The sequence below is a fragment of the Diospyros lotus genome, chromosome 6, assembly GCF_014633365.1.
Source record: "Diospyros lotus cultivar Yz01 chromosome 6, ASM1463336v1, whole genome shotgun sequence".
NCBI lineage: Eukaryota > Viridiplantae > Streptophyta > Magnoliopsida > Ericales > Ebenaceae > Diospyros > Diospyros lotus.
In genome coordinates this window covers 469122-484960 of record NC_068343.1, presented here as the reverse complement: position 1 = coordinate 484960, position 15839 = coordinate 469122, and the positions used below count along the sequence as shown (strand labels likewise).

At 35.7% G+C, this 15839-nt stretch overlaps 2 protein-coding genes across 5 annotated transcripts; one reads left to right on the top strand and one right to left on the bottom strand.

Annotated features, from left to right (window-relative positions):
• Positions 1-1111: 1111 nt before the first annotated feature.
• On the bottom strand, positions 1112-6216 carry LOC127804941 (uncharacterized). 2 transcript variants are annotated; one of them, XM_052342057.1, is made up of 4 exons: positions 5891-6216; positions 5447-5646; positions 3517-3746; positions 1112-1572 (listed from the first exon to the last, which is right to left on the bottom strand). In XM_052342057.1, the coding sequence occupies exons 1-4, from the start codon at positions 5980-5982 to the stop codon at positions 1294-1296; spliced, it is 801 nt and encodes a 266-aa protein (XP_052198017.1). In that variant the 5' UTR covers positions 5983-6216; the 3' UTR covers positions 1112-1293. The 2 variants fall into 2 exon arrangements, with proteins under 2 accessions (XP_052198017.1, XP_052198018.1); XM_052342058.1 differs by lacking the exon at positions 5891-6216 and adding an exon at positions 5755-5885.
• Positions 6217-8863: 2647 nt separating this feature from the next.
• On the top strand, positions 8864-15321 carry LOC127803335 (ABC transporter I family member 11, chloroplastic). Of its 3 annotated transcripts, none has more exons than XM_052339482.1 (10): positions 8864-9152; positions 9302-9347; positions 10852-10931; positions 11369-11420; positions 11533-11666; positions 13171-13285; positions 13405-13491; positions 13767-13815; positions 14408-14492; positions 14882-15321. In XM_052339482.1, the coding sequence occupies exons 1-10, from the start codon at positions 8872-8874 to the stop codon at positions 14961-14963; spliced, it is 1011 nt and encodes a 336-aa protein (XP_052195442.1). In that variant the 5' UTR covers positions 8864-8871; the 3' UTR covers positions 14964-15321. The 3 variants fall into 3 exon arrangements, with proteins under 3 accessions (XP_052195442.1, XP_052195443.1, XP_052195444.1); XM_052339483.1 differs by having other exon boundaries at positions 8864-9157; positions 10857-10931; XM_052339484.1 differs by having other exon boundaries at positions 8937-9157.
• Positions 15322-15839: the final 518 nt, after the last annotated feature.

Genomic DNA, 15839 nt, shown 5'->3' with positions numbered 1-15839 from the left:
TATATATTTATATTTTTAAATTAATTTAACTCATATATTTTAACATATAAAAAATAGTTAAATTAACTTATCTCATTTTATTTTTTTTATATTAAAATATATATGTTAAATTAAATCAAAATTATAAGTATAAAAGTATAATCAAAATAACAAAAAATTTAGATTGTTTTGTGAAAAAATTTTAAAATATAAAAAATAAATTAATTAAGAAAATAAATTTACCGATATAATTGAAATAATAAAAATTTTTAAAAAAATATTATAAAAAAACTTAAAAGTATAAGAACATGAATATAAATAGATATTAGTGGGAATAGCCATCGTTAATGAATATATAAGTTGGTCAATTTCACAATTTATACTATATATATATATATTAGGGGCTAATTATATATATGGGAAATAGTTATATATGTATATATATTGATATTTTTGAGCCCATTCAGTGGGTCCTTAAGGGGGTAGGTAAAGTATGCCTGCCTGCGTATGAAACACGTGTTCCTTTGTTTATACTTGGATGGATGTGTTAAGAAAAGGCTCGGTTTGATTTGTCAAAACATCAAGGCTGAATGGAACATATACCTTGGTTTAAATCGCTGAGCTGCCAGCCATTTTATTTATATAAGAAAAATATTACATTTTAAACATATTTGATAAATAGTTATTAAATTTTGTATTAAAATAAAATTTTAATTTATAGTCAAAAAGTGATTAAATTTTAATTTAATATACAATTTTATAATCACCCTCAATTATAGTTAAAAAAAAAGCTAATGAAATATTTATATTTTAATATAAAATTTAGTGATCAATGTAAAATTCAGTGATAATCTATTTTAACAATAATTAATTATAATTATAAAATTATATATTAAATTAAAACTTAATAACTTTTTAATTATAAATTAAAATTCAATGATCTTTTTATAACTTAATACAAAATTAATTAAATGACCATTTATGCAATTTGACTGTATAAAACCGCTTCAAAAATTATGTGGAACTGATAAGTTTGGTGGGGGTGTGGGGGCGAAAAGGCACGTGCTTTGAACCTTCAATTTGTCAATAGTACTGGAACACGAGAGGCAAAGCCCACAGATAAAACGCACAATAACACAAAGAAAAAGGGAATTTAATTGAGAGATATTGAAGGAAATATTTATTCATTTATATGGGCACTAAAACATAACATCAACAAAACTGGCAAATCTTAAAAAGTTTCTGTAGCATTTGAATCAGACTTGGGATGGTTTTTGCTGCATAGCACCTGTTGATGGATGTTCTTTCGTTCTGCTACATAAAGGATCGCATCCGGGGCCTTGTTAATGACTGGCCTCCGTCAACAAATATGGTGGTGCCAGTCATGTAGCGGGATCCATCACTTATCAAATAGATGACCGTGGAAGCCAAGTCGTTTTTCACATCAAGCCATCTGTTGAGTGGGGCTGCGTCCTTCACCAGCTTCTCTGCCCTTTCCGTCCCCACTGATAACGGGAACTCGTCGTGCAGGTGCAAGCCACGCGCGATTCCATTGACCCTGATATTGTACTTCCCAATCTCCATGGCACATGTCTGTAGACATTCATCGCATTGAACCATATGAATGATCCAATAATTAACAGGTTGCTTTTAGCTCAGAGAAAAGAGAGAGCATACACAAATAACCAACTTTTTGCAAGCAGAATAATGTGACAACTGCTTTAATACAAGGTTATGGGTAACTGACAGAATATTTCATCCACCAACATAATCCTTCCAAATACCATCATCTACCACAGCTCCACCAATTTGCATGGTTTCTATATGTAAGTCCTACTTTGTTTTCCCTTTTCAAAGATCTCAACCAATACCCATAAAACAAGACGTATGGACTTCATCTATGAGCCAGAAACTACATCTCAATTCCGTACGATAAGAGGCAAAAACCTTCAAACCAGCAAATTGGGCTACTTACACATCCATCCCTTACAAGCCATAAGGAACTTGGCGCACACATATTTTGATTAATTTACATATACCACTCCCTCCCAAGTCCTGACATTTAGATAATCTGGAGTGGAGTCATGAAAAAGTGGCACCAAGCAAGAAAAACAATTAAGTAAAAAACTAAGATTCCTCCATCGTATGGAGTTCTCAACAGTGAGCTTCATAGCAGTATAGCACAGTATTTCAGGCTTCTGGCACATTTGATCTTACTTTCACTTTTGCTCACGAATTAAGCATCTCTTGAAACAGTGTGCTAAATTTACGGAGTAGGGGATGAGCCCATGGCTTCTCATTCTCAACATATCATCCACTATCTTTTGATGCATTTCTAATAAAGGTATATGGCCCACTGGCTGCTAAAACTTTGTTTTTTATTTAAGTAATAGTGACTGATCATAGTTATCATTTCAGGCACTGTATTTTGCTGTCAATCTAATCAAGCATTTTAATTTCCTATTTGTGAATACCTAATACAGATGCCGACAAAAATTCTAATCAAAAGCCAACAATTTGTCTTTGATCTGCATTCTCTTGCTGTCTTACGTTATATTTTTACTTCTAGATACATAATTTCACCCTTCTCTTTTAGACACCATGAATGCTTTATCTTTCTCAGGGTACTATTGTTGACCTCCCTATTCATTGTATACATTCAAGATAGAAGAACTACTGTTCAAGTGTGCCATGAAAATCAGAAGATCTTTATAAACTAACTAATCAGTTTCTTTAATCAGTCCAGTCCAATGTGAATGAGAGGATTACCAAATACAGAATCAAAAGATGCATGTCAATAAATAACTTCCACGGGGATGTACTAAAGAAGAAAGGAGTACAGATTTTCATAGGCAACAAAGAAGCATGTCAAACCAGTGAAACTTCACATTTCAGTCTGGCAAATGAATAAATTGAAGAGAAGGGCTATATAAGTTGTCTTGACAAGAAACGAAATAGGAGATGACAATGAAGATTTTAGAGGAACTTTACACTCCCTAAATGTATTTCCTTGTAATTTTTTGGATAGTGTTTGGTTGATTATAGATGTGTAAGCCTCCATTGGTAATTTTAAGTTCACACCATCAAAGATGTCGTAAAAAGAAGAAAACTCTCAGAGGATGGTAGAATATAAGACCTTAAAAAAAAGGCAACAGAAAATTTTCAGAATTGAAACACTAGGAAAATTATATCCAGTTCACCAAACATAAAAGCAATAATGTCACTTTATGAATCATGTATGAGATGCTCCTCTGACTACCAGATAGTCAAGCTGGAGCTACCCTCGACTCAACTCTCTGTAGAAAACCTCACCTGGAGAAGAGCAGAATGAGAAAATCCAGACACTTTATTTATTAATTTATCCATCCACCGTGAAGCTTAGTTAGCTCTTAAGTCCTAAAGCTTCTAGAAATTCCCAAGTAAGCATGTAAATTTAGGACATATAACGTACCTCCCTTGTGGCATAGGTAAACGGAGTTTTGGTAAATATTGTAAATCTAGGAAGCATTGAAAGTATGTAAATTGAAGTCTACTTACCCTAACTAATTGCTGCACTCCTGCTAAACATGAACCATAAGCAGCAGCTCCTGGATATATGCCTCTCTCACCACCATTTATTGAGGTCAAAAATACAATGGATCCTCCTGATTTGTGATCACGCATTCTCCTGCCAACAGCTTTCAACAAGTACCATGCAGCCATGAAATTTATTTTAACAATCTTTTTGAATTCATCTTCAGCCAACTGAAGAGGATCCTGCGATTTTCCTATTCCAAGCAATCAAAGGCAATAAATCAGCTCACTTTCTTTTCATACTACACCCCAATAAGAATGTCTATACAAACATCAAGAGCTTAGAAGAGCGAAAATAGGAAAAGGTTTCACAGGGAAGTTATTTATATATGCTTTTGAAGACATCAAGAATTCAAATAGGTGGATTAAAGGGTAATGGACTGCAAAACCAGAAGCAATAGAAGTGAAGGATTCTTTAAGAAAGTTTTATCCTTAAATTTCCACTTCCACAGTTTTTACTGCAACACTATTTGTCCCATTTCTCTTTACCAAAAAAAAAAAAAAATTACAGACATTCAACCTCTTTATTATTGATAATAATGGTGATGACATTTCAAAATAAGTTGCTGGGTAAATATTCAAAAGAATACAGAGAGTTTTCTACCTAGGAGAAGTTTAACAATTCATTTGACTTTGTCAGTGCTCCTTGACTTTAAAGTGGAAGAGAAGAGACCATCATTTCTGGCATAGATGCCAGAAACAAATACTGGATACAGACAAATTTATTTGCATGCATTAGAAAAGAAAAAAGCTGATTCATCTGTGCATGTATTTATGTCCATTTCCATGCCAGAACTTCAGAAAATTGTCATGTTTAAAGAGCCTTGTATGCATGCCAAAAAGCAATATCAATGTAAAAGAACTGATAAGTCGTCTTTCATATCCTGTGAAGAACACAGCAAGCAACTTGGTCCCTTGAGCCAAATTGGCACCAAGTTAGTTATACATAGATGTCTTGATCAGTTTACTAAGTGCCCTATTGTCACTTTTTATATCGTACAGATATATATATATATATATTCACACATTTTTTTATGTTAGAATTAGAATATGTAACTGCATATTCAAAATGCAGCTTCAGGACATTTTAAGCAGAAAGCTTACTAGTACAAGCTTATGATTGAACTCAATCAAAAACTCTTGCACTGCTACTAACAGGGATAACTGCAAAAAAATCCTTAATATTTGCCACAATCAAGCAAAATTTATAAACCAGGTTTCATACAAGTGATTGTAGAATTGGCACCAATGAAACAGTGAACACTGTCATGTCAAGACTGTCAAATAACTTGGCCCCTATGGCGCCTTTTTAAGCTGACCCTATCTGTACTTCCAGATTCTACTCTTTAAGTTTAATGCATCAACATATTGCTGTTTGTTACTCTGTATCTAGTACAGAGGTTCAAATTAGGGAGTGACTGAAACCAAGCATAAATTTAAAACAACTGGAGGAGTAAACTAATTGTATTGTGCTACCACATCTTTTAATTCGAATTAGCTCCTGCATGATGAATGATTTTGGAAAACTTGGCCTGCAACCATTCCCATAAGCACCATTTGGATAGTGACTCGATTTTTTTCACTATATAAACATATAATCCCAAAAATTTAAATAATAACTGTTCCAATGGGTAAGTAACTTAAAGTTTATGACCAGACAATGTAACAACCCAAACAATTCAGAGGCTGCAATCCAAGTAGCATCCGTTTTCAAGTCCTCTCCTACTCTTCTTCCATTATTGGAGAAACATTCCTAGCCGTTTGACAGAAACAGCTACTTTGTTTATGAGATTTGACAAATAAAATTCATCAACACTCAACATCAATTACCTGGATTTTAAAACCAAGATTTCACTCAATCCGAAGAAACAACTGGAACAACTCTAAATGTTACCTTCATAAGAGTAGCAATCGACAAAAGAGTCCAAGTTCCCAAGAATCTGCCACGCCTTATCGACCGCTTCATCGAAAACCGCCTCTCTCTCCTCTTCCATATCTAATCCAACTACTTCGACAACAGCCACGCCGTTCAACGAGCTATTTATCTTCTCTGCGGCAATCCTAAGCCTCTGCTCCTTTCCCATCAGAACCAATCTAATCGGAGAAATAGAGAGAGAGAGCTAGAGAATCAATTAATATGCATTTCCGTACATCTCTAAGTATTCACGGAGACAGACAGATACATAGTAGACATATACATACTCAGTACACAGAACAGAACCATATGTGTGTATGGAGAGAGATTCAGAACCATATGTGTGTATGGAGAGAGAATCACCAAATAGTAGACAGATGTACAGAAGGGGGAGAGAGGGGGGGGGGGGGGGGGGGGTGGAACCTGCAACCGCGTTTTGCCAGATGCTGGGCAATGTTGAGAGAAATCTCATCGCAATTGGAGGTGAGCAAAACCTTCTTTCCAGAATTTTCCATGATCGACGAAACTTTAATCGAAGAACTAAGCCCTCAACAACCGGGATCAAATTCAGAAAGAGAATAAGGGGGCAAGCAGGAAGAGGAGCGTATTGCACAAACACGCCGGAAGCCGCAGGCAGCAGGAGTACATATATATAGGGAAAGTAAGTGCGTCTTCTTCAAGAGGATAGACGAGACGATTGGGTGATCAAGCTTCGCGTTTCACACCTCATGCCTTGCCAGCAAGAGGCTGAATTGGGGGTGAGCAGAATTTCGGATAAATCAAACCAATCAAATCGAACCGGATTTTTTTGAAGAAATTATTTAGTTCGATTATTTTGATTCGATTTTTTTTATAAAACGGTTCGGTTCGATTTATAATATTATAAATTTTTGATCAGTTCGGTTAACCAAACTAACCGTGAGTTGAGCCCCCCCAACCGTAAACCGTGAGTCCCTTCCCCCCCCAAACACGGAACCCACCCAGACCCAACTCGACCAACACTCATGCTCTCCTCCTTTCTCTCTCTTTCTCTCTTCTCTCTATCTATCTCCCCCTACCCTCCGACCCTTGCTTGCGAGCAGCGAGTGAGTTCGGGCCACACCCAACTCGACCAACACTCATACTCTCCCCCCTTCTCTTTCTTTCTCTATCTCCCCCCACCCTCCCACTCGCAGGCGAGACTACGATATCGATTCCGACGGCGTATTTCTTTTGAGTCACCCGACCGAATCGAAGACTCAAAGGTATGCGATCTCAAGATACGTGATTCACCCACACCCGACCGAATCGAACCCTAACCCTCACCCCACCATCCCTAGCCTTCGTTTCTTCTTTTCCTTGTGTTTGGACGATCGACGAGGGCTATTCCAAGATCTGGGCCATGGCGATGGTGCTAGCAGTGGCGACTGTCGAAATGGTGGAGGGGCAATCGGCGACAGCGACGTGCACTTCGAAGCTCGTCGACCAGACTCTTTTTCTTCTCAAGCGCTTCGAAGCTCGTCAACTCTTGCGTCAAAGACTCAAAGGTACGTGTATTTCTTCTGATTTAGTGATTCTTGTTCACTTGTTCTGGAAAATTCTGATTAGAAAACTCTCTGGCTATTTCTGATTCTTGCTTATTTGTTTTGGAAATTCTGATTGAGGACTTGAAAAATCGTTTTGGTTTTGGTTTCATGTTTGGCTATTGTCTGTTCGGTTCGATTATTGCATTTTATTCTTCGATTATTTCCATTTCGGTTAGTTCGGTTATACTAGGATTATCGATCGGTTCGGTTCGGTTATTAGGGACAATTCAATTCGGTTCGATTAGGAATTTTTGGGCGATTCGATTTGATTATAATCGATTGCACACCCCTAGGTTGAATCGCCTATGTTTTTCTTCTTTCCATGAGTGGACATGGGACGAGCACCACCTCTTGCCAGATAGATACCATCAAATACCAGATAATATTTTTATATTGATTAAATATATAATATATATTAATAAAAAATCACACATCAAATGCCAAATAACGTTTTTGGGCTAAACCTATACTTTTATTATGTATTTTCACTTTTTTTATTTATATAGATATTTAAATTATTTATTATTTTAATTACACACATTTATATGTATTTTTAAGTTAACTTAATTTTTATATTTTAATATTTTTATATAATACTATAATTTTTTATTATTTTATTTACATTCTCGTCCTTGTATATTTGTGTTAATTTAATTTATATATTTTATTTTTTTACACTCTTGATTATTTTATTTTATTTTTATTTTTTATATATTAAAATATAAAAATTTAAATATTACATAAAAAAATTAAAATACAAAAAAGAATGTACTAAATTAATTTAAAAATTAAATTTTAATGTATAATTAAAATAATAAAAAAATTAATAATTACAAAAAAATAGAGATCAAAATATAGGAAATGATTAAATTAAATTTTAATGAATAATTAAAATAATAAAAAATCACCATAATCACAAAAAAAAAAAAAAAATACATAGACCAATTTGGGAGAAGAACTGAGAATTGTTGACGGCTGTGGGGCCGGCAATGCAGGTTACATTGGCCCAACCAACATTTTCATTTATTATACCAAAAAGGTGAATCGTTCACTCCAGACGTCCTTATACCCAGCCCGACAGAATGTGAGAGGGTTAATCATGATGATTCAGTCGGGCACAGTGACTAGACCAGTGCTTACTGCGCATAAGGAGCTCCTCTCATTTTGAGAGATTGTTCCCACATTACCGCTGGTAAGACTCGATCCTCGATCCTTATCCCAAACTTCACATTGGAGGCATAAAGTGCCTCCAACTGTGACCAACTGAACTGCCCATGCGGGCACCTTTTCAATTCTTGTTAATGCGTCAACGAGTCGGTGAGTGAGATTCCAAGTATAAATTGATATTAATTTTGATTTCAAAATAAACAAGTTTAAAAAACCTTAAAATGTGTGTTATTTGGAACTCAAAAAAGTATAAATATATATAGATAAATTACAATGTTAATATTTGAATTTTTTGTTTTAAAATAAATTAGTTATTATATTTTATATTTTAAATTTATATGTTTATTAAAATTTATTATTTTTTATTTTTAATTAAAAAATAAAGTGAATTAAAAAATTAAAATAAAATAATAAATTACATTTTTCAAATTAAAATATAATAATTAAATTGATTTAAAAATATAAATTTAAAAAGTGTAATCAAAGTAATAAAAAATTAATTTATTATAAAAAAATATTAAAATATAAGAATTAAATTAATTTGAGAATGTAAATTTAATAATGTAATTAAAATAATAAAAAATTAAATAATCAAAAAAAAAAAAACGTAAAAATAAAGTAGCAAAAGCTTGGCCAAGTTTCATATTTTGGTTTATGGATGGGAACCAAAATATGGAACCCTATCTGGGACTGGGGCACAACGAACCGGGCGGGTTCTTCTGGCCGAATTTACCCGCTAGTCACACGTTTGTGGGAGGCGTATCTTTTCTGGCCCGAACCGACCCGTTGCAGTCGTCTCCCTTTCTTCCTTCCGTTCATTTTGCCGTCAAGAGGGGACGGGAAGGGAAGGGAACCAGACAGATATGGCGAGCACTCCTCCGTTATTGTCATCGCCTTTTCTCAGTTCCAGAACTTTTTCTCCCAACCGCCGTCTTTCTCCTCCCATGTTTCAGGCGAGGTTTCCACTTCCTTTCGCTTTTTTCCTCTTGAGTTTTTAATTTTTTTCTTAATTCCTACTTTTTCAAGATAGGGAAAGAGGAAACTCGAGTCTCTGTTCTGCTGTTTGTTTCTGTTGACTTGCTTTGCTTACTGTGAATTTCAGAAGTCGTCGGCCAGTCAAAGTCTCCTGCGGTCGTTCCTGCTTCGAAGTAACTTCTCTCCTCCGGTTTTCTCTCAGATGCACCCTACTTTTCTCTCTTGTTGTTATCATTTATAGATTCTTTATTTAAATTCCTTGGTCATGAAAATTTGATGAATCCCTGCATTATGAATTATGACAGTAAAGGTGCTTGAAGGGGATAATAAGCTAGGGTTTGTGCTGGGCCAATCAATCATAACAAATTGAAATGCTGAATAGAAACAGCCAAGCTCACATTATAACTAGAATGACTATAGAGTTCACAACCTACACCAAAAACTTAATGCACATCTTTCACCTGTTTACCTGAGAGTAAGACCGTGTCAGTGGAGAATGAGAAGGACAATGAGGTTTTGGTAGCTTCATCCGTTTGTAGCATTCACTGGATGCCCTCATGCTACTCAGGTCTCCTTTTGGCTCTTCCTTTGAAACTAAAGCCCCATTAGGATTGAATTCCCAGAAAAGGCTACCTACCTGGAAAAATCTATATTCTTTGAGAGGTGGGTGGTAAGGTCACCTTCAAAAGCACCCTCTCTAGCCTTTCAAAATATGTTGGATCCTTATTTCTTTTTTGGTTTGTATGAATAATAGGATTGGTAATTTTGAAGATGGACTTTGTTTCGGGGCACTGGCAGCGAATATAAGGATTATTTTGGCTGGTTGGGGTAAAACCTTTTGGTGATCCGGGCGCTAAGATAATGTTTCAATAAGGCTCTGTTAGATAAGTGTTTTTGGAGGTTCATCACTGCAAAATAGTCTAGTCTTTGAAAGAGGCTTGGTAGTGGGAAGGAATAATTGTGAGTGGTTTAAGTGGTCTACTAGTTGAATCAGAGATCCATGGTATTCCAAGTTGAGGAGGGAAACTGTGAGAGTTTTGGACAAGTTTTTTAATCTGTTTCAATTTAAACTCTTGCACCTTTTTGTAAAGCAAGAGTAAGGCTCCATACAAAAAAATCCGCCTCTGACTCTCACATAGTGGAGAACCATGCATTCTGGAAGCCTTACCTTATTAAATTGGCAAGTAATAAAGTTGAGCCATAACACATTCAGATCTGGCCTTTGTTAATAAACACTCAGTGGGTTGTTTATGTAGACTCTGAATATTAGGCACTCAACAGAGATCTCCTGACGCACTTTGCCTAATTCTGGCAGGAGATTACTGCCATCTTTTATGTTGCTTCCAGTGGAACCTTAAATCTGTCTTAGAGTATGCTAGAATGCTTTAGACACTTGTACGATTTAACTTTACTGATGATTGATGAGCTGTGTCTACCTGTAAATGGGACACGTCTACTTATTTTTTTCTCCTTCTATTTGACTGACTCCTCATAGATGAGTACCTGCTTTTTACTTGAATGGCTTGCTTTTGTTGGCTGTACACATTGCAAATCTATCTTAATTTTTATTGTTAAAGTTTGCTGTTCCTGTTGAACATACATAGCATCCGGCTGAAATTTGGTCAAAAAGGTAAAACTGCTGGAAGTTCCTGAAAAATTATCCTTGGTTTCTTTGAGGTAAGGGATGTTAGCTACCGGCCTCCGGGGACACAAGAGAACCTTTTGAATGGAGTTAGCATTTCCCTTCCTGAAAATAGGTATGTTTGTACTCTGATGTGATTGCTAGTAAAACTCCTCAAGGACATTGAACACAGCTCTTGTGATGGATTTCATGCTATGTATGGACATGAACACAGCTCCAGAGGAGAGCATTCTTGCTATGGATTATCTTTCTTAGAATCCATGGGCATGTGATGGATTTCATGGCATGATCATCCAATGGGGTCAAATTTTTTTTAATGAAACTAAGAGCTTGGAGAATTGAAACTTCCTAAATCCTCTCCTCTGCTGCAATTAAACTTTGGAGAATTGGAATTTCATCATCCGCGCTTCTAATGTAATTAACCTTAATACAGTGGCATTAACAGCTAATCCTCCTAAATATGCGCACTTGCAGAGTGGGGAGGGGGGGGGGGTGTTAGGTTTCTTGGTAAAGGTTTTGCATTCATAGGGGGGTTGTTTTGTCTCTTTGCAGTCTTGGCTTGATTTTTGGACGGAGTGGAAGTGGGAAAACTACTCTCTTGCAGGTATACCAGAATTTTGGATTTTTCATGTCATGTGGATCATTTTTTTATCTCATTTCACTTGTCCCTTTTGTTTTACTTGTATTCTCTTTGTGCCTTTTCCCTTTCCATTCAGCTTATTGCAGGGCTTAGCAAACCAACATCAGGCTCCATTTATGTTCAAAGATATGGTAATGATGGCAAGCCAAATCAGTCTCCTGAGCAGTTAACTCCTGAAAGAGTTGGTATTGTTTTTCAGTTTCCTGAGAGGTATTGATATCAAATTGGAAAATCTAGGACTTCTTTGCTTCCTATTTTTAGAGTGTAAATAACAAATGAATTCATCTATATCTTTCAAGCTCTGTTAGTATGCTTATATCATTATATTGAATTGAGTTGATCTAAGTGAAATAGTGCTATATGTATGTCTTTTTATCAGATGCATGTATATTTTTATGCCTTGACTCTCTAGTTTTTATTCTATTTTTTATATTTTATGTTCTGACATGGTGTTAAAGTCAGGTTTCTATCCTAGAACCTGCGGATTATGGACCCATGGGTTATGTTAAAATATTGATCACCAACTCATCTAAAAGCTTAAGCTATTGTAAAGAGGGGTTTTTTAGGCTACATGAGTTCTTGTTTTTCATTTATTTCTATCTTTGGTCTGATCTTGTGGGTAAAAAATCATAACTAACTGAAACAACATATCTTTTTTAGCTAATTATGAACAACAACATATTGAGACTTCAATTAGAATGTTTATTTTGAACAGACTTCTTACATGTGACTAGACTTTACTGCATAAGTGGACCAAATACATGAAACATTGAATTGTTAATGACTTTTGCCTCCTTTATATTGTATTAAATTATTGACCATTAACTTATTTAAAAGTTTAAGCTGCTAGAGTGAGAGGTAATTTTATCTTTTATATTAATGTTTATACTTGCTATGCTCAACAGTCCATCATATGTTAATTCATAACTATGCCAAATAATGCAATTGAAACATTGGGTTGGTGGTGAGTTTTAAATACAGAACCTTTTACTTGCTTTGATATCATATTAAATCATTGAGGCCTATGGTCATTACTACGACCCTTTGTAGAGTGGAAAGAAAAAAAAAAATATATATATATATATCATATACACAATCCTGAGTAGTTGGTAAAAATGCTTAGATTTGAGTTGCTGCTAAGATACATTTTTGCACCACTGACCAATTGTAAATATCTAGTTATAATATATCAATTAGTTTGCAAGTAGCTTGGATTTTCAATCCTTTTGTGACCTTAAATGCTTAATGTATGTCTGCACAGTATGAAAGTGATACTTTTAGATGATTTTTCATATGGATTGGTAATTCCCTGTTCTTCTGAAATCTTTGATGATAAAAGTGGCATCAGGATAGCATGTTAGCACTCTTCTGTCTATGCCTGTCCATCAGCAGCGCATCCCTCTTCTTCTTCTCATATAGTTTTTTATTAGAATTGTCAAATGTCTGTTACAGGAATTAAACTTCATCCTTCTTCTTGCTTAAGCATATTTTCATGTAGACATCTGTGTTTGTATCCATTATATTTCCTTTATTTAACACTGTTCTCTTATTTTGCTCTGAAGGGGTTTATTGTGGTTGTTCCAACATGATAGCTGTTTTTGATTTTATCAGTTTGTTAAAAAACTGAACTATTTGGTTCTTTAGATGTGCTTATTTCTTTGGAGGGAAAATATTTGTTTGTATGGAGTCTCTAAGATGATATTTTGTGGTCTAGGTATTTTGTGGCAGATAATGTTCTTGAGGAGGTTACATTTGGATGGCCAAGGCAAAGGGGTGGCCTTCAATTGAAAGAACTTCTTGCTTCAAGACTGCATAGAGCTATTACTTCGGTAGATAATACTCTATTGTTGAAGAGAATTACTTCCTTTACTACTTGTTGGCTCTGTATTATTGCTATATCAGGTGTCTTTTCCAAATTTAAAATCTCAAAATGAGTAATATCTTTTAGGTTGGACTGCATGGGATCTCCTTGGATAAAGACCCTCAATCTCTAAGTGGTGGATATAAACGACGGTTGGCATTAGCAATTCAATTAGTAAACTTTCCTCTTCCCTCTCTCTGTCACCTGTTCTTTTATGTCCATGGGATGCGCTGATATACATTTATCCCCAGACATCTAGTGAGTTCATAGTTTGTGCAACGTTTTTCCCTTCTTCATAGCCCTTTCTTCCTCTCATATGACTTCACAGTTATGTGGGAGGAAAACTGTGACCGGCTGAAAGAGTCGTGGAAATGTCAATTTCTCTTTACTTTAATGTTAAGTAATTTGTGTTGATACAACACTGCTTAAGGATTCTGGATTCTGTGCAGGTGCAGTTTCCTGATTTACTGATACTGGATGAACCTCTTGCTGGTCTTGGTATGAATATGCATTTTACGCTCTTTAACTTTATATGTTCATGATATTTTCCAACACTCTATGGTTGAGATGTATTCTAGAAATACTATAGTTTTTCTTACTGTGAATTGTGCATGCAACATTCTGCATGTGCAGATGCTTTTCTCGAAATTCTTGCTTTGATTTTCTTCTCTTTTACTGTTTTAATGAACAGAAGGCTACCTTAATTCAAGATATTCAACTTAAGCTTGATTTGGGTCTCGCGCATTTAGAATCTTAGATTCAAAAACTGTTGTGCTTGTGTGGCAAATCTTTGGCCATAATGTCTATCTGAGATTTCTTTTTTTTTCCTGGAACAACAACCACAATAACAACCAAGCATTATTTCACTGGTAGGGCCGCAGCATGGAATCTAGCCCATATATTTTCTAATAGCTCTAAGCTATTATATCTGTTGTACATGAGAATTTCTTACTAAGTTTTCTTTAGTCTTTGGTACCTTCTTTAGCGTCTTAATCTTATCTCTGACTTCATACTTGTTAGGTCGTCCCTTTCTCTCCCAAGCGCTGATGAATTATTTTTATGTCACTGTAAAAAAAAAAAAAAAAATCAGATTGGAAGGCACGTGCAGATGTTGTGAAGCTGTTGAAGCAGTTAAAGAAAGAACTGACTTTACTTGTCGTGAGCCATGACCTCAGGTAAGCAAGCCTCTTCGGGTATCCTTACCTGTCACTTAATAAATCATAATCACAAATAGAATGTAGTATTAAATCTCTTCAAACACTGAATTTCAATTATGCTATTCAGCCTTAATTTATTCATTACTTCCATATACGACCATGTATAAGAGTGACAGAGCTTACCCCATCTCTCCCTCTTTCCTGTAAAGTTGTCTTATTATTCTTGAATAACATTCTCTAGTCAAAGGGACCATACCCCATCCATAAATAGAACCATGGCACTGCTTTATCAAATTTCTATCGATGAGATAGATAGAGTTGGTCACGTAATAGGATAAAGAAGACTTTGATACGTTTTTGTTGAAGATTGACACAGATTGTATGTTGTATGTATGCATTCGCCTCAGGGAGCTGGCCGGGCTAGTTGATCGATCTTGGAAGATGGAAATGGGTGGAGTACTCAAGGAAGAGCCTCTACCAGTTTACTAGTCCCAGCCGTCATGGCAGCAGTGGCCAGGAAGCAGCCAAAGTTTCCTTTTTCGGTGCGCCTGAGCATGACACATCAACTATGTTGCTGCCGCTCTTGGGGGGAGGGGGGAGGGGGCGTCGCAAAATTGTACACATACGAACCCCAAATCCCATAAAACCAACCAATGCTACGGTGGCTGTTGTTTGCGTGTGATAATTGTCTGTAAAGACCAATTCCAATGTTATCAACCAAATCGATGTAAACGGAAACGTAGCTGAAATGTTAACCGATGCTTATTCGTCACCTTAACGTGTCCCCAACGTCTTCTGTATTTTTCTCTCTATTATAATATGTAAGTATTAATTGCAATCGCACCAACATCCCTGCTCTCATCCTAAGTGCCTCTTTGCCTCTTTTATTGGTCATATTTTTTTATCTAAATTTTAGCTTTTTTACCTAAATTTTAGCTTTTTGTAGTGTTTTATTACTTAAGTTTCTAGGTAAATTAAATTTCCACTTGATGGTTTTTACTCACTTTTATTGGAAAAGGAATTCTTATGGGAGTGTTGGAAAATAAATTCTAGAGAACTATAACTTATGAAGTTGAGGGGAAGCGCAAAGGAGAAGAAGAGCGGCCGACAATTGGCGGTTGGCAAAGTTGAGGTTGGAAGCATTAGACTTGGTGTTAGTCGCCATCTTCGCAGAAAAATAGCTCCGACTTGTTCGTGGCCATCCACTGTCGAAGATGAGCTCCAACTTCGACTTCATCGCCATCTTTGCCGAACTCCAAGTTAGACTTTGTGTTTGTCGCCATCTCTAAGTTTCATATCATTGGCACATCTTCATCTTCTTCATGAAAAATGGTTGTCGCCCATTCGACACCATCATCCTCCTCG